This window comes from Hypanus sabinus, chromosome 15 (genome assembly GCF_030144855.1).
Source record: "Hypanus sabinus isolate sHypSab1 chromosome 15, sHypSab1.hap1, whole genome shotgun sequence".
Lineage (NCBI taxonomy): Eukaryota > Metazoa > Chordata > Chondrichthyes > Myliobatiformes > Dasyatidae > Hypanus > Hypanus sabinus.
In genome coordinates this window covers 91,583,510-91,607,739 of record NC_082720.1, presented here as the reverse complement: position 1 = coordinate 91,607,739, position 24,230 = coordinate 91,583,510, and the positions used below count along the sequence as shown (strand labels likewise).

Here is a 24,230-nt window from a genome sequence, read left to right as displayed (position 1 = left end):
GGGTATTCCCTTCTGCCGCCAGCATGGGATGACATGTCTGTCGGGACCCTGGGAACTTGTGGAAACTGTGGTGATTTCTTTTGAACTTACAGTCCTTTAACATCATGGACTATTTTTACTGTGCCCATAGTCTGTTTTTTTATCAATTATGCAATTGTTTACACTGTTGTAACTATACGTTGTAATTATGTGGTTTTGTGCAGGTCTTGTAGCTTTAGTTTTTGGTCTTCTTTTATCTGGTGGGTTTGGAGCTCCTTTCCAGGGAATGCGCTAAGACGGTAGCGCGATATTAATACGCAGCAACCTCTCCGGACTCTAGATTGGGGATTGCCAAACGTTACGTGGATTTTCTGGTGTAGTCTGTTTTGTCATATACTTTTGTGATATCATTCTGGGGGAACATTGTCTCATTTTTTAACTGCATTGCATTTGTGGTTTCTAAATGACAATAAACTGAATCTGAATCTGCTCCTCCAATTCTCGCTCCCCGTTAGGTGGTCTATAATACACCCCTGTAAGTGTTACTACACCTTTCCCATTCCTCAATTCCACCGAAATAGCCTCCCTAGACGAGCCCTCTAATCTATCCTGCCAAAGCACCAGTGTAATATTTTCTCTGACAAGCAATGCAACGCCTCCCCCTCTTGCCCCTCCAATTCTATCACACCTGAAGCAACTAAATCCAGGAATATTTAGTTGCCAATCACACCCCTCCTGCAACCATGTTTCACTAATAGCTACAACATCATATTTCCAGGTATCGATCCATGCTCTAAGCTCATCCACCTTTCTTACAATGCTCCTAGCATTAAAATAGATGAATTTTAGAAACTCTCCACTTCTTACTCTCTGCTTATCCCCAACGGTGCAAACAACTTTATTATCTTTTTCTTCCTTCTCCCCTACATCTTCAGTCTGAGCGCTCCCCTTCTCTATCACCTGCCTATCCCCCCTCACACACTGTCTACTAGCTTTCTCTATTTGTGAGCTAACCTCCTCTCTCCTAGTCTCTTCAATTTGATTCCCACCCCCCCCCCCCCCCAATCATTCTAGTTTAGTCCTGGACCTGATCCACCTGTTCCAGGAAACTGGGTCCCCTGCAGCGTTTTGCTCTCTTGACCAGGAGATGTTTGACCAGTGGGCACTCTGTAGGCATTTGGGCTGGCTCCACACTTTTGTAGCCCTATACTGTGCCACATGGTGCCTTGTCAAGATCAATGGATCATTGACAGCACCCATTCCCTTTGGAAGAGGAGTACATCAGGTGTGTCCCATGTCCAGCCAGTTGTATACCATCTACGTAGAGCTGTTCCTATGTCTTCTTCAGCAGAGCGACGGGTCTGGCTCGACGTGAATTGGACATGGAAGACATCCTCTTGGCCTATGCCAACAACGTGCTCCTGATGGTGACAGATCCCAATGATCTGCAGAGAATGTGCAGATGCCAGGAAGTTAGTGGGTCAGTGGCAGGTGGACTCCCTGCCAGAGGGGATGAGGCCTTTTGAGTGAAGCGCCAAACATCTCCTCTATCTGTGAGTCTACCTGAGTCCTTCTGGGGAGACCTGGCTGACAAACTGGCAGGACCTGGAGACGAAAGTCATGGTCCGGCTGGGACGCGGGTCAAGGCTTGTCAGGGTGCTTTCCTATCGAGGCAGGGTGGTGGTCATAAACCAGCTGGTGGCCTCCATGTTGTGGTTACAGACTGTCACCTTGCCCCACCTGCCCCCTTTGTCTCAGGAATGCAGAGGAAGTTGATGGACTTCAACAGGAAACATTGAGTCTTCAGTTCCCCAATGGGAGTGGGCAGACAGTCACCAGTGTGTGTCTGTATGCAGTTGGTGGCTCTCCGCCTCAGACCCCGCTCAGATTCCTGTACGCCGACCACCCTCCCAGGTGGCACGCGTTGGCAACATACTTTCTCTGGCAACATACTTTCCACTGCCTTCACAAAGAGATGCGGCTAACTCCGGCGGGCATTAGCCATGATTTTTTTGAGGAGTCTGCACGGCTTCTATCAGGACCTAATGAAAGTCTGAAAGATAGTTGCCTCAAGCCAGGAATCCTCTCTGACAGATGGCTGTCAGTGCGGCCCAGGTGTGTGGAGTGACTCAGGCTTAGCTCAACTCTGCAGTGGCTTTTTGGGCCCAGACCCAGCAATCCCTTCCGAAAGCTGAGCCCACACAACTCGAGCTGTCTCTCATCGACACCCACAATGCCAGTAGGAGGTACCTGTATGGGCTGCTGCTGCTCCACACCCTCCACTTCCTAGTCCTGACACGCTGTGGCAGACTGTCTTTCCACCTGCAGATGAGTCGAGTCTACAATGGAAGTCCCTTTACAAGGGACTTCTTCCCATGCACCTGGGGGACGTGGGGTGGAGGCTGCTTCAAAGAGCAGTGCCCTGTAACAAGTTCCTTAGTTTGTACATGGATATCACAGCTGCACGTCACTTCTGCGGGCAGGAGGAAACCTTGTACCACGTGCACCTAGAGTGTGCAAGGCTGCAGCCCCTTTTCACTTATCTGCGAGGGTTGTTCCATGCCTCTGTCTGCATTTTAGCCCCATCCTATGGTCATCCAGTAAGGAGGGAGCATGGAGCGATGATGATGTCCTTGTTAACTTGCACCTGGGGCTAGCAAAAACAGCTATCCGAGGTTCCTGGAAGCAGGTAGTGGAGGGATCTGCCTGGGCAAACTGCCTGGCAATGTTTAGGGGTATGTTTGTGCACGGGTAAATATTGAGGGGGAGCACACACTATCCATGGCGACCACAGAGGTGCTCCGGGACCGTTGGGCACGATGGGGGATTAGTGCCACCATTGACAGAGATGGAAACATTTTAGTTTAATGTCGTTTAAGGGTTGTGTAATAATTGTGTTAGTCAGTGGTTTGTATATATTGAAGTAATATAACCATATAACAATTACAGTACAGAAATAGGCCATCTCGGCCCTTCTAGTCCGTGCCAACGCTTACACTCACCTAGTCCCACTGACCCGCACTCAGCCCATAACCCTCCATTCCTTTCCTGTCGAAATTCCCCATGTTACCCTTAAACTTTTGCCCCCTAACTCTCAACTCATGTCCTCTTGTTTGAATCTCCCCTACTCTCAATGGAAAAAGCCCACCAACGTTAACTCTATCTATCCCCCTCATTATTTTAAATACCCCTATCAAGTCCCCCCTCAATCTTCTACGCTCCAAAGAATAAAGACCTAACTTGTTCAGCCTTTCCTGTAACTTAGGTGCTGAAACCCAGGTAACATTCTGGTGAACCTTCTGTACTCTATTTTGTTGACATCTTTCCTATAATTCGGTGACCAGAACTGTACACAATACTCCAAATTCAGCCTTACCAATGCCTTGTACAATTTTAATATTACATCCCAACTCCTATACTCAATGCTCTGATTTATAAGGCCAACATACCAAAAGCTTTCTTCACCACCCTATCCACATGAGATTCCACCTTCAGGGAACTGTGCACCATTATTCCTAGATCACTCTGTTCTACTGCATTCTTCAACGCCCTACCATTTACCATGTGTGTCCTATTTGGATTATTCCTACCAAAATGTAGCACCTCACATTTATCAGCATTAAACTCCATCTGCCATCGTTCAGTCCACTCTTCTAACTGGCCTAAATCTCTCTGCAAGCTTTGAAAACCTATTTCATTATCCACAACGCCACCTATCTTAGTATCATCTGCGTACTTACTAATCCAATTTACCACCCCATCATCCAGACCATTAATGTATGTGACAAACATTGGACCCAGTACAGATCCCTGAAGCACACCATTAGTCACTGGCCTCCAACCTGACAAACAGTTATCCACCACTACTCTCTGGCATCTCCCATCCAGCCACTGTTGAATCTATTTTACTACTTCAATATTAACACCTAAAGATTGAACCTTCCTAACTAATCTTCCATGCGGAACCTTGCCAAAGGCCTTACTGAAGTCCACATGGACAACATCCACTGTCTTACCCTCGTCAACTTTCCTCGTAACCTCTTCAAAAAATTCAATAAGATTTGTCAAACATGACCTTCCACGCACAAATCCATGCTGACTATTCCTAATCAGACTGTCTATCCAGATAATTATATATACCATCTCTAAGAATACTTTCCATTAATTTACCCACCGCTGACATCAAACTGACAGGCCTATAATTGCTAGGTTTACTCTTAGAACCCTTTTTAAACAATGGAACCACATGAGCAATACAACAATCCTCCGGCACCATCCCCGTTTCTAATGACATTTGAAATATTTCTGTCAGAGCCCCTGCTATTTCTACACTAACTTCCCTCAAGGTCCTAGGGAATATCCTGTCAGGACCCAGAGATTTATCCACTTTTATATTCCTTAAAAGTGCCAGTACTTCTTCCTCTTTAATCATCATAGTTTCCATAACTTCCATAAATTACAATGAAATTGTAATAAAGGTATTTTGTTTAAAAAAAAAGGGTCAGACACAGATCAACACTTCCTCTACACCATCTCGTCTCACACTCCCAAGGTCAGACACAGTGAATCTTCCATCCATACCATCTCATAAAATTTCAGAACCATTTTACAACTGGCTCTGAAGTTCTGTAACATGGTAATTTCTGTCAAAGCAGAGATCTCTCTCTCTTGTTCCATGGACATTTGCTGCTCAATGGCCAACAGACCTGCTATAAGGGGCCTGTTACACACACAGAATCCCCGTCCCCCAGCTCCGGACTAATACACATGATGCTGTTCTGCTTGTAAGCACAGGCTGATTGACCCCTCCCTAGCAAAAGCTCTTATCCCAACAGTGACATCAACACCTCCTCCACACCATTCAGTCCCAGCACAGCATGGCTCCACTTCTGACCCTCTCCCAAACCCAGACATAAGAACCAGCCCTTCCCATTACAAATGTCTCCTGCAGCCCAATGGACAGCAGTATATTGAGGTTCAGCACCTTAACCTCCTGGATGATTCTCCGCACATCCCCTGCTTCCAGCAGGTTCACTTTTTCAAACCGGGGTCGAGCTCTCCTGTAACCACAGCCCACCGCATCCCAACCATTTTCCGCAAACTCTTTGTACACGGCTCGGCCCAGCAGTCCTGTTGCTCCAGTGACCAGTACCCGTCTGTCAGGCACTGAGACATCCTCCTGTAAGGAGATGGGCAAAGATTAGTGTTACTGCCAACCCAGGTCAGAGCACTGTGACCAGCACCAAGACCCCTCCCACATGAAATCCACTTTCCAATGCACAGATCCCAAACAGTGAATACCCACAGAATTTACAGCCTCTACAGAGAAGACCCTGACAGGCAGGATTTATGAACATTTGGAGAGGTATAATATGATTAGGAATAATCAGCATGGCTTTGTCAAGGGCAGATCATGCCTTACGAGCCTGATTATATTTTTTGAGGATGTGACTAAACACATTGATAAAGGAAGAGCAATAGATGTAGTGTATATGGTTTTCAGCAAGGCATTTGATAAGGTACCCCATGCCAGGCTTATTGCGAAAGTAAGGAGGCATGGGATCCAAGGGAACATTGTTTTGTGGATACAGAATTGGCTTGCCCACAGAAGGCAAAGAGTGATTGTAGACGGGTCATATTCTGCATGGAGGTTGGTCACCAGTGGGGTGCCTCAGGGATCTGTTCCGGGACCCCTACTCTTCGTGATTTTTATAAATGACCTGGATGAGGAAGTGGAAGGATGGGTTAGTAAGTTTGATGATGACACAGATGTCGGAAATGTTGTGGATAGTGTGGAGGGCTGTCAGAGGTTATAGCGGGACATTGATAAGATGCAAAACTCGGCTGAGAAGTGGCAGATGGACTTCAACCCAGATAACTTCAACCCAGGTGGTGGTGTAGACAGTGTAGAGGATTGTCGAAGATTGCAGAGAGACATTGATAGGATGCAGAAGTGAGCTGGGAAGTGGCAGATGGAGTTTAACCCGGAGAAGTGTGAGGTGGCACACTTTGGAAGGACAAACTCCAAGGCAGAGTACAAAGTAAATGGCAGGATACTTGGTAGTGTGGAGGAGCAGAGGAATCTGGGGGTACATGTCCACAGATCCCTGAAAGTTGCCTCACAGGTAGATAGGGTAGTTAAGAAAGCTTATGGGGTGTTAGCTTTCATAAGTCGAGGGATAGAGTTTAAGAGATGCGATGTAAAGATGCAGCTCTATAAAACTCTAGTTATGCCACACTTGGAATACTGTGTCCAGTTCTGGTCGCCTCACTATAGGAAGGATGTGGAAGCATTGGGAAGGGTACAGAGGAGATTTACCAGGATGCTGCCTAGTTTCGAGAGTATGGATTATGATCAGAGATTAAAGGAGCTAGGGCTTTACTCTTTGGAGAGAAGGAGGATGAGAGGAGACATGATAGAGGTGTACAAGATATTAAGAGGAATAGACAGAGTGGACAGCCAGTGCCTCTTCCCCAGGGCACCACTGCTCAATACAAGAGGACATGGGGGACAGACAGGGGATTCCGTGGATGCAAAAAAGAAACAAGGATGGTAGTTTGCCTCCCAGGTGCCAGGGTCTGCGATTTTTCTCAACATGGCCGCAATATCCTGAAAGGGATAGTGACCAGCCAGAAGTTGCGGTACATATTGGTACCAACAAAATGGATAGATAAAGGGAGGAGATTCTGAAAAAAAGAATACAGTAAATTAGAAAGGAATCTGAGGTACAGGACCTCAACGGTAGTAATCTCGGGATTGTTGCCTGTGCCACACGACAGCAAGAATCGGAATAGAATGAGTTGGCAGATAAATGCGCGGCTGAAGAATTGGAGCAGGGGGCTGGGATTCTGATTTCTGGATAATTGACACCTTTTCTGGGGCAGTTGGGACCTGTACAAAAGAGATGGGTTGCACATGAATCCGAGGGGATCAATATTCTTGTGGGCAGGTTTACGAGAGCTGTTGGGAGTGGTTTAAAGTAATATGGCAGGGGAATGGGAGCCAGTATAATAGAGCTGATGATGAGCCAGTAGGTTTACAAGTAGATGATGGGTGTAATATGAATGTAAGAAAGAACAAGCCAATGATTGGGTACAACTGCGACAGAGCAAGGAGTTAAATTGTACCACGGAGGCAAAATTCAAAGGCAAAGAATGCAGGACTGAAAGCGCTGTATTTAAATGCACACAGCGTTCAGAACGAGGTGGGTGAATATGTGGTGCAATTAGAGACAGGTCGTTATGACATTGCGGGCATCACTGAGGCATGGCTGAATGTCGGCCATGGTTGGGAGCTTAACATCGAAGGATATACCTTGTATTGAAAGGACAGACAGGAAGGCATAGGTGGTGGTGTGGCTCTGTTGGTAAGAGATGGAATTACATCTTTAGAAAGAGGTGACAGGGTCAGAGAATGTTGAATCTTTGTGGGAGGAGTTCAGAAACTGCAAGGGTAAAAAAAAATTATGGAATCAAATATAGGCCTTCAATAGTAGCCAAGATGTGGGCTTGAGTTTGCAAAGGGAGCTGGGAAAGGCGTGTAATAAGGGCAATGGCACAACTGTAATGGAGGATTTCAATATATACAGGATAGGGAAAAATCAGGTTGGTATCAGACTGCAAGGGGGAGTTTGTTGAATGGATACGAGATTTTTTTTAAGAGCAGCTTGTGCTTGAGCCTACTCAGGGAAAGGCTATCTTAGATTGGGTGTTGTTCCATAACCTAGATCTTATCAGGGAACTTAAGGTAAAGGAACCCTTAGGAAGCAATGATCATGATATGATTGAATTCACACTGCAATTTGAGAAAGAAAAGCATAAGTCACATGTATCAGTATCACAATGGAATAAAGGGAATTACAGAGGCCTGAGAGAGGAGCTTGTCCAGGTGGACTGGAGGAGGATACTGGTGGGGAACACAGTACAGCAGAGATAGCCAAAGTTTCTGGGAATAATTCACAAGGTGCAGAATAGATACGACGAATAAGTTCTCAAATGGCAGGGCTAGGCAATCATGGCTCACATGGGAAGTTAAGAACTACATAAAAAAGGGCATATAAGATTACAAAACTAAGTGGAAAATTGGATGATGGGGAAGCTTTTAAAATAAAAGATAATAAAAAAAAGTTATAAGAAGGGAAAAGATGAAATATGTGAGCAAACTAGCCAAGAATACAAATAAAGATACCAAAAGTTTTTTCAGTTATAGAAAGAGTAAAAGGGAGGTGAGAGTTGATACTGGACCACGGGAAAATAAAATTGGTGAGGCAGTAATTGGGGACAAAGTAATGGCAGATGAACTTAATGGGTACTTTGCATCAGCCTTCACTGCGGAAGACACTAATAGTGCGCCAGAGGTCCGTGAATATCAGGGAGCAGGAGTGAGTGCCATTGCTATTACAAAGGGAAAAATAATGGACAACATATTGGTCATGATCTCTCAAGAATCACTTGATTCTGGCATGGTGAGTGCACGTGCGTGTCTGTCTCTATATATATCTGGGATTTCCAGCTTCTGCAGATTTTTGTTTGTTCACCAACTCAAAACCTATTTATTTAACCTTGCTTTTAATGAACAACTTTGTCTTTTATTTCACATTTGCACTTCATCCCATTGTAAAGCATTTTGAACTACATTTTCTGGATGAATAGTGCTCTGTAAGTAAGTTATTATTATATACCAAACATGTAGGGGTTATTAAGCTGTGGATGTTAAGCGCAATTTTCGGGTTTAGCACATTTCTATTTAGCAAATGACTTCAGCCACCAATCTGCAAATCTGAATATAAATTGGAGATTTAATTTAAAATGCATCTCAGAACAATTGGTTCCTCACAGTCGTGAATCAGACCGGACAATGCTGATTAAAATTCATTTATAAGTCCTTGGTGTGGATGTGAAGCAGGATATATTAAGTTTGTGTGTGGTTTCAAAGAAAGCATTGCGGATACATTTTAAATATGGAATTGTCCTTTGATGTTTAGCACACAAAATATCGAGCCGACATTGGGCCAGCCAGACCTTTCCACTGAAAGCATCTCCATATGATGCTGCTGTATCTTGTTTTGCTGAGTACAGAAGCTGCTTCATATCTACCCAAACACGAGGAAATCTGCAGGTGCTGGAAATTCAACAAAGACACACAAAATGCTGGTGGAACACAGCAGGCCAGGCAGCATCTATAGGAAGAAGTACATTCGATGTTTCAGGCCGAGACCTGGGTCCTGACAAAGGGTCTCGGCACAAAACATCGACTGTACTTCTTCCTATGGATGCTACCTGGCCTGCTGCGTTCCACCAGCATTTTGTGTGTATTGCTTCATATCTACCAGTACTTTTCTCTGGTGACTTCAGTCACGCAACAGCGGATATGCTACATTGGTGTCAGAAGCGTGGTGACATTTGCGGGCTGCCCCCAGACCCTGATTTCATTTGACATAAAACGATAGATTTCACTGTTTGTTTCCATGTATGGGATAAATAAAGTTAATCATTATCATGGCTGAGAGTAAGCTGGTTAGCACCCATCCAAAATAGAGACGACTCCTCCATTGTACGTCATTGGCAGAGAGGCTGTGAGATAATAAACATATAACAATTACAGCACGGAAACAGGCCACAACGGCCCTTCTAGTCCGTGCTGAACTCTTACTCTCACCTAGTCCCACCTACCTGCACTCAGCCCAAAACCCTCCATTCCTTTCCTGTCCATATACCTATCCAATTTTACCTTAAATGACAATATTGAACCTGCCTCTACCACTTCTACTGGAAGCTCATTCCACACAGCTAACACTCTCTGAGTAAAGAAGTTCCCCCTCGTGTTACCCCTAAACTTTTGCCCCTTAACTCTCAAATCATGTCCTGTTTGAATCTCCCCACTCTCAATGGAAAAAGCCTATCCTCGTCAACTCTATCTATCCCCCTCATAATTTTAAATACCTCTATCAAGTCCCCCCTCAACCTTCTACGCTCCAAAGAATAAAGACCTAACTTGTTCAACCTTCCTCTGTAACTTAGGTGCTGAAACCCAGGTAATATTCTAGTAAATCTCCTCTCTACTCTCTATTTTGTTGACATCTTTCCCATAATTTGATGACCAGAACTGTACACAATACTCCAAATTTGGCCTTACCAATGTCTTGTACAATTTTAACATTACATCCCAACTCCTATACTCAATGCTCTGATTTATAAAGACCAGCATACCAAAAGCTTTCTTCACCACCCTATCCACATGAGATTCCATGGAGATTCTAATGAAAGATACCCCAGAGGAAGACAGATTTGGGGAACACCTGGCCTTCACCAGCAATGTGTAGGACAGGAGAGTAGTGAGTGGCTAGAATACACGGCCAGGGTATGGCAGAAGCAGACGAACTATGGGTGAGAGGTTGCTGGACTAGATTTAAGATTAGTTTTGTTTGTCACAAGCGACCACTCTCTGCTGAACATCGACGGCTCCTCGGTAGAGATCATTAAGAGCACCAAATTTCTTGGTGTTCACCTGACGGAGAATCTCACCTGGTCCCTCAACACCAGCTCCAGAACAAAGAAAGCCCAGCAGCGTCTCTAATTTCTGTGAAGGCTGAGGAAAGTCCATCTCCCACCCCTCATCCTCATCACATTCTACAGGGGTTGTATTGAGAGCATCCTGAGCAGCTGCATCACTGCCTGGTTCAGAAATTGTACCAGCTTGGATCGCAAGACCCTGCAGTGGATAGTGAGGTCAGCTGAGAAGATCATCGGGGTCTCTCTTCCCACCATCACGGACATTTACACTACACGCTGCATCCGCAAAGGAAACAGCATTATGAAGGACCCCACGCTCCCCTCATACAATCTGTTCTCCCTCCTGCTGCCTGGGAAAAGGCACCGAAGCATTCGGGCTCTCACGACCAGACTATGTAACAATTTCTTTCCCCAAGCTATCAGACTCCTCAATACCCAGAGCCTGGACTGACACTTCACTGCCCTATTGTCCTGTTTATTATTTATTGTAATGCCTGCACTGTTTTGTGCACTTTACACAGTCCTGGGTAAGTCTGTAGTCTAATGTAGTTGCTGTTGCTTTTTTTCCCTCTTTTTTTTAACGTAGTTCAGTCTAGTTTTTGTACTGTGTCATGTAGCGCCATGGTCCTGAAAAATGTCTCATTTTTACTATGTACTGTACCAGCAGTTATAGTCGAAATGACAATGGAAGTGACTTGACTTGAAGTATATCGAAACATATAGTAGAGTGAAATGTATCATTGAGATCAACGATCAAAACAGTTTGAGAATGTGGTGGTGTAACCCATTAGATTCGCCATGCTTCCGGCACCAACATAGCATGCCAACAAGGCTAACCCATACATCTTAAACTCCTTACAGACAATGGCAGACACTGAACCCTAATTTCTGGCGCTGTACAGCATTACACTGGCTGCTGCCCTACCATGTGTCCCAGACAGGGATTATACTCAGGCAAAAGGTTCAGAATAACATGGCAACACCAAAGGGCCGGTCCCTGGACTGTTCTGGCTAATCAGTGTGTCTGGACAGAGGGAATCCACATAGTGATTCAGGGAACAGCCAACCAAGACCAGGAGGGAGCAGCTGACGAAGACCCAGATGACCCTTTCACTGGCAGGCAGTAAGGAGACGCCTTTATCATTACCATCAGCTGTCTCCTTCCTCGTCAAGATCACCGTCAGCTCCAAGGTCACTAGAACATTTCTTCTGGGCTGCAGACAATGAGCTTGCAGCTGCTGACTGTGCTACTGATCACATCAGCAGTGATGCCATCTGCTCCCAAGGCTGTTTCAGTTTTACACTTGAGAAGCTCTATTCATGTGCCCACTCAGGAGCAGGGAATCAAGAGCACTAAGTTACAGAGGAGTACAACTTCAAAGTGTTTCTTACACCTCACAAGTCTCTGACTTCAATCTCTTCCTCAAACTCAAATGACCACATACCAACAGAACCTCGGAGGGGAAATTCCCGTTCTTCCTGACGAAGGGTCTCGGCCCAAAACGTCGACAGTGCTTCTTCCTATAGATGCTGCCTGGCCTGCTGTGTTCCACCAGCATTTTGTGTGTCCTGTTCTTCCTGTTAGGTCTTTCAAAAATGACAGAATAAATCCCAGAATTCGCCACACTCTAGCAGCCGGTTGTTGAAATGCCAGTATACAGACCCCAGCCATGCAGACAGTGCATTGAACTCTGCCCACGCCAGATGGTTGTCTGCGCACGCAACCGGCCACATGGAGGCAGCCGACACCCGGGAGACGTGTGCCCTGACAATATACAGTTGATAAATCTGTGAACCTCCAACCCCTCTATACCTCCAAGAGAAAGCACAGGAGTCAGGGTGAATGCTCCAACAGTTAAAGGACCCGACCAGATCCCGTAACTTCCTAATCAATGCCTGACTACTCTGGGGGCCAGAGGGATCCCTCTCTCAGGTTACAATTGAAGTCACCTTCGAGGATGACTCACCTGTTACGGTCAATGGAACCCGGCAAAGCAGCCACCTGCATCAGCCTGGGCTCAGGGTCGTAGACATTGACACACCATCCTGCCCCACGGCGAGGTAAAACAGGCAGTTCCTGAAATTGCATTCTCTCAGGCTGGTAAAAAGGGGCCACCCCACTGGAAGTAGAGTTGAGGTGATTTATGTGGAACCTCACCCCACCTGCCACCCCCCCCCCCATTCCAGGAGCCTGGGGAATCATCTCCTGAAGCAGAGCAGGATTCCTGTGAGAAACTCACCACACATCTCCCACCCCCAGAGGACAGAGAGATGATGGAATCTACACAATGCCCCCTCCAACTGCCACCATTGATTAAGTGGTGCTACAATTAACTTCATGATGCATCTTACTGACTACTCTAATCACAGAGACCTCATTCTGTAACCATACGGCACCAACCTGTCATGAAGGATGACTTGTCATGCCCTGGGATGAAGGAATAGAGCTTCCCTTTGAGCCCTCCAACACCTTCATCGACATCCTTTCTCCAGTAGTCTCTTAAACTGGTGCCTCCTTGTGCATCACTTCCACACCCTTCTCCTTCTTTTCAAGGATGGTGTGAATGAACCGAACAAACCCTTGCAGATTCAACCGGACCAACTGGTCAGTGGCCAGCTGAACCTCAAACAGTTTCCTCCAGTAGTCCTTCAAAGACTGCTCAATCTCCTCCACAGACTGGCTGAAATCCACCATCTCGGCTTTGAAGGAGTCCTCTCTTCCCCCTTACCACATCCCACACCTTTGTCGGCCTCCAAGCAGTCAGTGCCTCCACCTAACATGCCCACCCCACTCCCTAGGGCTAAGGAATAAAATACCCCTTTAAGCCCTCCCCTGTCTTCACCCAAGGGACTCCAGGAGTCTTGAATGGGAAGTAGGTAAGCAGGTGAGTTTATTTCTTATTTCTTTATTTTACTTAACTCATTAAAGAATGGTGGTATGCCAGTGTTCTGTTCTGGGTGTGTCAGATGTGGGATTTCCAGCAGACTTCCAGCCTCCCCAATGGCCACATCAGCACCAGGTGCATCGAGATGCAGCTCCTTAGAGACCGTGTTCGGGAACTGGAGCTGCAGCTCGATGACCTCCGGCCTGATAGGGAAAGTGAAGCAGTGACAGACAGGAGCTACAGGGAGGTAGTCACTCATGGTTACAGGAGACAGATAAAAGAGGGAAGGTAAAAAGTCAGATAGTGGAGAGCAGCCCTGTGAGTACTATTAGGGAAGCAACAGCGGCCATGCCTCTGGCACTGAGTCTGACCCTGTGGCTCAGAAGTGGACTGAACTGGAGAGGATGGCAGCAATAATAGGGACTCTATAGTTGGGGGGGGGGGCAGATAGGCAATTCATGAACACAAAAAAGAAACAGATAGTAGTTTGCCTTCTAGGTGCCAGGGTCTGCGATGTTTCTGAATGCATCCACATCCTGTAAAGGGAGGCTGAGCAGCCAGAAGTCGTGGCTGCAACTTGGTACCAGCGACGCAGGTAGAAAAAGGGAAGAGGTCCTGAAAACAGAATACAGGGATTTAGGAAGGAAACAGAGAAGCAGGAACTCAAGATAGTAATCGCAGGATTGCTGCCTGTGCCATGTGACAGTGAGAATAGGAATAGAACGAGGTGGTGGATAAATGCGTGGCTGAGGGATTGGAGCAGGGGGCAGGGATTCAGATTTCTGAATAACTGGGACCTCTTCTGGGGCAGCTGAGACCTGTACAAAAGGGTCAGGTTGCACTTGAATCTGAAGGGGCCCAATATCTTTGTGTGTAGGTTTACTAGAGCGGTTGACAGTGGTTTAAACTAATACGACAGGGTGATGGGACCCAGTATGATAGAACTGAGGATGAGCCAGCAGGTTTACAAGTAGACGATGGGTGTAACATGAATGCAAGGAAGGACAAGCCAATGACTGGGTAGAAATGCAGACAGAGCCGAGTTCAATTGTATCACAGAGGCAAAATACAAAAGGATGTAGAATACACGACTGAAGACACTGTATTTAAATGTGCTTAGCATTTGAAATAAGATGGATGAACTCACTGCACAATTAGAGATTGGTCAGTAAGCTGTTGTGGGCATCACTGAGAAGAGGCTGAAGGAAGCTTAAAATCAAAGGATATACTTTGTATCAAAAGGACAGGCAGGAAGGCATCAGTGGTGGTATGGCTCTGTTGGTAAGAGATGAAATTAAAAAGAGGTGACATAGGGTCAAAGAATGGCAAATCTCTGTGGGTGAGTTAAGAAATTAGAAGGGTAAAAAAAACATAATGGGAATTATATATAGGTCTCCAAGTAGTAGCCAAGATATGGGCTTGAGATTGCCAAGGAAGCTGGAATAAGGGTAATCACATAATTGTAATGGGGAACTTCAACATGCAAGGGGATTGGAAAAATCAGATTAGCATCAGATCACAAGAGAGGAAATTTGTTGAATGCCTACGAGATGGCTTTCAGAGCAGCCTGTGAATGAGCCTACTCAAAGAAAGACAATCTTATAATGAGTGTTGAATAATAAACCAGATCATATTTGGGAGCACAAGGTAAAAGAACCCTTAGGAAGCAGTGATCATAATATGATTGAATTCACACTGCACTTTGAGAGGGAGGCACACAAGTCACACGTATCAGTATCACAATGGAATAAAGAGAATTACAGGGGCATAGCCTCTCTCTGAAATTGGATCCCGACTTCCTAACAGGAAGACCACAGTCTGTGCCGATTGGTGATAACATATCATCCTCACTGACGATTAACACTGGTGCAGCTCAGGGGTGTGTGCTTAGCCCACTGCTCTACTCTCTATATATCCATGACTGTGTGGCTAGGCATAGCTCAAATACCAGCTACAAATTTGCTGACGATACAACCATTGTTGGTGGAATCTCAGGTGGTGACGAGAGGGTGTACAGGAGTGAGATATGCCAACTGGTGGAATGGTGTCGCAGCAACAACTTTACACTCAACATCTGTAAGACGAAAGAGCTGACTGTGGACTTCAGGAAGGGTAAGACGAAGGAACAAATACCAATCCTCAGAGGGATGAGAAGTGGAGAGAGTGAGCAGCTTTAAGTTCCTGGGTGTCAAGATCTCTGACGATCTAATCTGGTCCCAACAGACAGTGGCTAAACTTTATTAGGAGTTTGAAGAGATTTGGCATGACAACAAATACACTCAAAAACTTCTATAGTTGTTCCTTGGAGAGTATTCTGACAGGCTGCATCACTATCTGGTATGGAGGGGCTACTTCACAGGACCGAAAGAAGCTGTAGAGGGAGGTAAATCCAGTTGGCTCCATCTTGGGCATTAGCTTATATACCCAGGGCATCTCCAGGGAGCAGTGTCTCAGAAAGGTAGGGCTGCTGCTAACTTAACAAAAATAAATTGATGGCTTTGTGGCAAAGTTTGCAGATAAAGATAGTTGGAGGGGCAGGTAGTGCTGAGGAAGCAATGCAATTGCATCAGGACTTAGACAAATTGGAAGAATGGACAAAGAAGTTGCAGATGGAATACAGTATTGGGAAATGTATGATAATGCATTTTAGTAAAAGGAACAATAGCGTGGAGTATGTCCTAAATGGGAAGATGGTTCAAACATCAGAGGTGCAGAGGGACTCACAAGTCCATGTGCAAAACTCCCAGGAGATTAATTTACAGGTTGAATCTGTGGTAAAGGCAAATGCAATGTTGGCAGTCATTTCAAGGGGATTAGAATATAAAAACAAGGAGATAATGTTGAGCCTTTATAAGACACTCGTCAGGCTGCACTTGGAGTTTTGTGAACAGTTTTGGGCCCCATATGTGATGGTATTGAAGAGTGTCCAGGGGAGGTTCACGATGATGATTTTGGGAATGAAGGGGTTAACATACAGCTTTGAGCCTGCACTCACTGGAATTTAGAAGAGTGCGTAGGGATCTCATTGAAACCTGTCAACCTCTCAAGGGCTACAGAGGGTAGATATGGTGAGGATGTTTCCTACCTTGGTGGTAGCCAGAGGGCACAGCCTCAAACTTTGAGGACAGATCCTTTTAGATTAGAGGTAAGAAGGAATTATTTTTTTTAATCCACACAGTAGCAAATCTATGGAATGCTCTGCCACAGACTGCTGTGGAAGCCAAGACTGTGGGTATATTTAAAGCAAAAAATGATAGCTTCCTGATTGGTCAGGACACCAAAGGTTATGGTGAGCAGGCAGGTGTATGGGGTTGAGTGGGATCTGGGATCAGCCAGGATGGAATGGCAGAGCAGACTCGATGGACTGAATGGTTTAATTCTGCTCTTACGTCTTGTAACCAGCTGTTGGTGCAGCTGGAACTGCTCCACTTCCACGAGTCCCCTCGACACCCAATATGTCAGGATGGAATCCAATCCCCTCACAGCTAACTCTGCCACCCCTCCCCTACTAGCACAGGAACACGGTCTGGTCGAGATTAAACTCCACACCCTCAACAACTCTCAGTAAAACCATGGCCGTTCCCTCAAAGCAGCATGGCTGATGCTGTCCACCGGAAGTTGCAAAGTCCCCAATGGAAAAAGTTGATGCCAGCAAGTGCCATCTCGGAGGGTGGGTCCTGAGGTGGAGAGCTGCCAGCTGGTGCGCAAGTGCCATCTCGGAGGGTGGGTCCTGAGGTGGAGAGCTGCCAGCTGGTGCGCAAGTGCCATCTCGGAGGGTGGGTCCTGAGGTGGAGAGCTGCCAGCTGGTGCGCAAGTGCCATCTCGGAGGGTGGGTCCTGAGGTGGAGAGCTGCCAGCTGGTGCGCAAGTGCCATCTCGGAGGGTGGTCACAGTACCTGAGTGGAGAGCTGCCAGCTGGTGCGCACACACACCAATAGACTCGGGACCACAGCAGAGGCCCAATGCCCTCGATTGCTCCAGAAGTCCACCAGCCTCTTCTGGGTCCTGAGGTGGAGAGCTGCCAGCTGGTGCGCACACACACCAATGAATGGCTGCCCTCCACAATCAGTAGACTCGGGACCACAGCAGAGGCCCAATGCCCTCGATTGCTCCAGAAGTCCACCAGCCTCTTCTGGGTCCTGAGGTGGAGAGCTGCCAGCTGGTGCGCACACACACCAATGAATGGCTGCCCTCCACAATCAGTAGACTCGGGACCACAGCAGAGGCCCAATGCCCTCGATTGCTCCAGAAGTCCACCAGCCTCTTCTGGGTCCTGTAGACAAAGGCAGTGGGCAGGAATAAAGTAACCAGCTGGTACTATATCAGGAAGGCTACCAGCTGATTTAATACGAATGTTTGAAATTGCATGGAGTCCAGACCATCACCCCAGCCAGGGAGAGATTTTTGTCCCTCCAGTTTGCTGGACAGGCCTCCTCTGGCTGTCAGGTAGACCCCCAGGTGGAGGATGTGCATGTACCTCCATGCAACAGGTCTCAGCCCCTCCGACAGAGACCCTCTCACCTGCCACTGGCCCAAGATGCCTGCACACTTTTCCCAGTTGACCCTTGCAGAGGAAGCGGCTGAAAAGATCTTCTGGCAGTCCTTCATCACCTAGAAGTCAAAAGGGTCGGTAACAGGGAGGAGGATGTCATCGGCATAAATCAAAAGAACGACCTCAATGTCTGGTTCGTGCAGAACCAAATCCGTTAATCTCTGATGAAGAAGGCACAGGAAAGACTCCACGCAAATAGAGTACAACTGCCCTGATGGGGCACCTCTAACGCACCACCCTCGCAATGCACAACGGCGCCGTCAAGGACTCATTAGCCTTAACGAGGGACTCCGCAGCCGTGTACAACAGTTGGATGTGAGCCAAAAAATGTGGCCCGAGCGCGAACGCTCGCAGAGTCCCAAAAAGGTACTCCTGGTTACTCTATCAAAAGCCTTCTCTTGGTCAAAGAAGAAAGGTGACTAACAGACCAGCCTTCTGGCACAGGTAAATCAGATCCCAGATATCCAGGATATTGTCCTGGATCAACCATCCTGGGACTATGCAGGACTGATAAAGGTGGACTACTGGGCCAGCACAGAGCCCAGACAACTGGCCATTGTCTGGGCAAAGATCTTGTACTACACACTGAGGAGAGATGCTGGGCGCCAATTCCTCAGGCAACGGAGATCCCCCTTCTTTGGCAGCAGGGCTACAACTGTCCTGCACCATCCACCATGCTTTCCCCCAATACCCTTGAATAATCAAACCCTACGATACCCAGAAGGCCCAGAGAAATTCAATGGTCAACCATCCAGTCCCCAGGATTTGCCTCTCTACAGCTGGCTGAGGGCACTGGTCAGCTCTACCAAAAACAACAGTGCATCAAGCCACTCAGTACCACTTGGTCAGCCCACGAACAGTTAGATGTGAGCCTCGTCCACATCCCACCATAGCCTCAGGGTGGGGAAAGTCCCGTTCTTCCTGCCAGCCTCCAGAACCGGCCAACCTCTAGCAGCCGGTGGTTGAAATACCAGTATGTAGACCCTACCTGTGCAGGAAGCGCCTTCAGCTCCACCCACACCAGGTGGTGGTCCGAGCAGGCAAATGGGTACGTGGATGCGGGTAATACCAAGGAGACATGTGCCCTGAGGCGTACAGATGATCGATCTGTGAGTCTCCACCTCCCAGGATGAGACGCATTCATTATGATCTGTGGACCCCAGCAATGCAGGCACCCTCTGAACAGGCATGCCTGCAGTGGGCCGGGCTCAAAGGTGTACACACTGACAAAATGCATCAGCACACCATCCTGGCACACGGCAAGGTGAAGCAGACAGCCTGAACCTTCACTATTGCAGGCTGGCAAAAAGGGGCCACCCTGCAGGAAGTGGAGTTGAGGTGACTCATGTGGAACCTCCACCATTCCATGAGCCAGTTGGTTTCATCACCTGGAACAGTGCAGGTTTCCTGCAAGAAGTTCACCACATATCTCCCGTCTCAGAGGACAGAGCGATGATGGAATCTGTGGAATGCCTCCTACTGTCACACTTAACTTCATGATGCTTCTTATTGAGGTACTAAACCAGAGCCCTAGACAGGAGCAGAGCTCTCCTTCCAGCCATCTTCTGTCTTTACAACACTTCTCCACAGATTCCAAGAGTTTCTTACACTAACACCTCCTTTTACGGGTCACTTCAATTCCCCTCCCCTCCTGTTGGAGAATAGTGCAGAGAGACTGGTCAATCCCTTACAGATCTGAGCAGCAATCAGTTTCTTCCAGTATTCCTTCACAAACATTCGGATCTCCTCCACAGAGATGGCCTGTGACCGTCTGCCTTCTCAGCTTCACGTCACCCCACTTTTCCCTCACTGCGTCCCAGGCTCTCCTCACTACCCAAGCAGTCATCATCTGCATCCGATGTGACCACCTCACTTCTCACTGCAGCCCTAACAGAAGACTCCACCATGGGCGCTATCCCATCCTCAGGACCAGTGACAGAGGGAGGCCCCGCCATCCCTGGGACCAGAATCACTCCCAGAGCCAGGATACTTTGGGCCATGCCCATCTGCACATCCTTGTCGCCCTCCCCAGAATCAGCACGAGGAGAGTCCACTCCCACCTCACCCCTTAGGACATCCTCTCTCTGATTAGCTGCACAGAATGACGATCCAGGGTTGCTCTGTTCACCTCATGGACCTGACACTCCTCTCCTCAGCAGAGTATTTAGCCTCGATTGAGGCAATCTGGGAAATTAATCCCACTGGTGACCCTCCACCACAAGCAATGCCCTTCTACAGGGCTTTGCTGCACCTCAGTTCTGAGTGAGCTGTCTCAACTGAAGGTGTCTGCCTCCCCACACTGCTCCTCTACAATGACACCACTCACCAGCCAAGAGGATGCATGTTCTGGTGATGCGACCCCAGCAGAGGGCAATCCTCCAGCTCCGAGGGGAATATAGCCTTTACCAGGGACAAATCTTCCTCAAGTGGCCCCTGGTCTTCAGGCTCAGTGGAAGCATCCCTCCGAAGGTTCAGGACACATTCGCTGAGGCATGCCGATCTCCAATTCGGAGGCACCACTTCCCCTCCTCCGACAACCAGGCTCTTCCTGAATCTCAAGGGCCCCAGGACCCCTCTGAGCTCGCTTCAACAACTACCGCCCACTCCTTCTCTCGGGGGAAAAGCTTCTCCTTTTCCACCTTCCTACTCGTCACCCAAACCCACACTCAGCGTCATTCCCTGACTGGGATATTACACAGTCTGCACCCAGAGGAACACCAGTGAACAGTCAAAAACAGACAGTTCAGAGATGAGACAGGACGGAGGGGAGAAAAGGGGTGGACAGGCAGGGGAAGTCCACGAGGTGTTAAAACCTCAGCACATCCGTGTGGCTACAAACAATGAAGGGCCAGTCCATTCTCAGCTGCTTCAAAGTCCTCTTCAGCAGCTACCCTGGGGATAAGCACTCCAGAGGAGAAATTTTCCTTTGTTACAAACAGAATAAATCCATCCCTGCTCCTGGCAAAGTTAGATTCCAAACTTTGGCAATCTGCCACGCGCACCAACTGCTCAGCATGGTCCAAAAAACTTCACCAAACTAAAACTTTCAGTCCACTGCTGAGATGATACTCCACACTCCCAAAGTCTTCTGATGGTCCCCAAATCTTTTCTTTGTGATTTTGCCACAAATTTGCAACTTTGGGAGAGAGTTCCTACAGGTTGAGCCTCTCTCTCATTACACCTCCCTCCCACAGTGCGACCCTCCCTCAGTACCACCCTCCCACAGTGTGACCCTCCCTCAGTATCACAATTTTTTTTTAAACTACATTCATTTACATCACATATACACAAGGCACAGACATTCAGTATTTACAAGACAGTAAGCACACTCTGATTAAAATATTGTCACTACTGTCTGTAAAACAGTCAATACCACTGAGGGACGACCTCTCACGGAAATCCCCCAGTGTGCCCGTTGTGACTGTGTGCTCCCTCTCCAAGGACAGCTGGGCACAAACGTATCTTCGGAAAAGGAGCAGGCAGTCGGCCCAGGCAGCGCCCTCCACCTTGACTCGTTTATGACCGTCTTGGCCAGGCCCAGGACCGACCCAGCAGGAGATCGTCCTGTGACCCACCCCCTTCTGAACTGGGTGTCCATATACGAGGAGCACGTGACTGAAGTCAGCCAGAAACTCAGCAGCAGCTCTCTGAGAAACTCAAAGAGCGGCTGCAACCTCTCACATTTCATGAAAGCATGATGCACTGACTCCTCCTGCCCACAGAATGGACGGGGTGTCAGTGAACCTGTTCGAGAACCTATTGTATGGTATTACCTGATTGAACACTTTCCAACCCAGTGTGCCTCTCCCTCAGTATCACCCCCTCCCACACTGACCCCCCCTCAGTACCGCCCCTCCCACAATGACCGTCCCTCACTACAGCCCATCCCAGTGACTCTCCCACGGTACCACCCCTCCCACAGTGACTCTCCTTCAGTACCACCACCCCCCACAGTGTAACCCTCCCTCAGTACCACCCCTCCCAGTGACTCTCCCTCGGTACCACTCCTCCCACAGTGACTCTCCTTCAGTACCACCCCCCCATAGAGTAATCCTCCCTCAGTACCACCCCTCCCACAGTGTGACCCCCCCTCAGTACCTCCCCTCAGTGACTCTCCTTCAGTACCACCCCTCCCAGTGTGACCCTCCCTCAGTACCACCCCTCACAGTAACTCTCCTTCAGTACCACCCCTCCCAGTGTGACCCTCCCTCAGTACCACCCCTCCCAGTGACTCTCCCTCAGTACCACCCCTCCCACAGTGTGACCCTCCCTCAGTACCACCCCTCCCAGTGTGACCCTCCCTCAGTACCACCCCTCACAGTGACTCTCCTTCAGTACCACCCCTCCCAGTGTGACTCTCCCACATTGACCGTCCCCCACTACAGCCCCTCCCAGTGACTCTCCCTCACTACAGCCCCTCCCTCACTACAACCCCTCCCAGTGACTCTCCCTCACTACAACCCCTCCCAGTGACTCTCCCTCACTACAACCCCTCTCGGAGGGGAACTTTCCTCCGGGCCCAGCTTCGAGGCGGGGCCGTTACTGACGCGACTGCGGGGACCGACTGCACCGGATTGAAGCCACAGTAAGGGGGCCAGCGACCGGTATCCCGGTGTTCTGAGGGCCGCTTACCTCAAGCAGCTGCACACAACCTGGACTGAAGTGGATAGTTAACTCCTTCTCCTTGCCGACCATGGCCGAGCCCACAGTTCCACCCCGCCCCTTCCGCCCTAAATGACGTCTCAGTGGCCTATAGGACATCCGCCTTGCCCGGCTGCAGTTTTATGAGTGACGTCAGCTCTCGCCAATCATCCACAACCACGGACAGTTGCTCATTCTTAATTGGACAACGGGCGCCATTATTCTCACCTTGGCGAAAGGGTGCACGAATCACATCATCGGATTACTGAAGATCCCGCCTTCTACTGCATCTGGCCGGAGTGCGGGCTCTGGTAATGACTGACATGGTAATACTCCAATCACCTTCACGCTCTTCCGCTCGGAGAGATGAATGGCATTTGAGCTAACAAATCAATATGTAAGAGCAGCAGGGTATTATAATTTATCTTTAAAATCCCACGGCGGCTCTGAGTAACGGAGAGGAGGAGGGCTGGCGAATAAACTCCTCCGGCCTCCACACCACACACCGTCAGGTTCAGGAGCAGGAACTACCGCTCAGCCAGAGCGCTCACTCCTACAACTTCATCTCCTGGTCTTGATATTTATTGCTGTTTTGTCTTTCTGTATTTGAACTTTGTTGTCTTTTGCACGGGCAATCTTTAATTGATTTTATTGTGTGTTTTTTTGTATTTATTGTGAATGCCCACAAGAAAATGAATCTCAGGTTGACATATATACTTTGATAATACTTTGAACTTTGGAACCAAATGAAGGGCAGATGGAGAGAATTTCCTTCAACCTCACTCTTCAGCACTCCTGCCCATCTGAAATGTCTGGAATCTCCCTTCCTCTCTACAGGCGTCCTGAATACACTGCTGGAGAGGGCGGAGGATGGGTCACACATAGCAATTAAAAAAGGACTAACTTAGTAATTTTGGAACATATAGTAATGATTCAGAAACAGCTTCTTTCCACCCACCATAAATCCACAAATAAATCTCATTATTTGTCACACCATTTATTTTTAATAAGGGCAATGTTATGATGTTAATGAAAGATTTTAACATGGAGGCTGGGAAAATCAGGCTGGAAAAGGATACCGAGCGAGTTTGTTTAATGTCTACAAGATGGCTTTTTAGAGCAGTTTCGTCAAGAGTCCTCCTGAAGGGTCTTCACCCGAAATGTCGACTACTTTTTTTTCCATAGATGCTGCTTGGCCAGCATTTTGTGTGAGTTGCTTGGATTTCTAGCATCTGCAGGTTTTCTCTTGATGGAAATATGAAAGCAAGTTAGCAAACAATATCAAAGGGGTTAGGGTTAGGGGCTTCCCTTCCTCCATCATCAACTTGGCTCTCAAATGCATCTCTCCCATTTCACGCACATCTGCCCTTACCCCATCCACCCGCCACCTCTCTCAGATTAGGGTTCCCCTTGTCCTCACCCACCTGCCTCCAGGTCCAACATTAATTCTCCATAACTTCAGCCACTTCCAACGGGATCCCACTACCAAGCACATCTTTCCCTCCCACCCCCTTATGCTTTCCACAGGGATCGCTCCCTACGTGACTCGCTTGTCCATTCGTTCCTCCCTATTCCTTCCCACCCATCTCCCTCCTGTCACTTATCCTTGTAAACGGAACAAGTGCTACACCTGCCCTTACACTTCCTCCCTCACCACCATTC

The 24,230-nt window shown here is 47.9% G+C and overlaps 1 protein-coding gene across 4 annotated transcripts in view; it reads right to left on the bottom strand.

Annotated features, from left to right (window-relative positions):
• mat2b (methionine adenosyltransferase 2 non-catalytic beta subunit methionine) overlaps positions 1–22,675 on the bottom strand; it is a 52,495-nt gene extending 29,820 nt beyond the window's left edge. The window contains exons 1-3 of one of the 4 annotated variants that reach the window (XM_059990740.1): positions 22,560–22,670; positions 11,937–12,078; positions 4,964–5,158 (exon numbers count right to left, since the gene is read on the bottom strand). In XM_059990740.1, the coding sequence (XP_059846723.1) occupies positions 4,964–5,158; positions 11,937–12,050 (309 nt within the window). In that variant the 5' untranslated portion in view covers positions 12,051–12,078; positions 22,560–22,670. Of the gene's footprint in view, positions 1–4,963; positions 5,159–11,936; positions 12,079–17,896; positions 17,987–22,559 lie in introns of all 4 variants that reach the window. The other 3 variants (XM_059990741.1, XM_059990738.1, XM_059990739.1) reach the window with 3 other exon arrangements.
• Between the last annotated feature and the right edge of the window lie 1,555 nt (positions 22,676–24,230).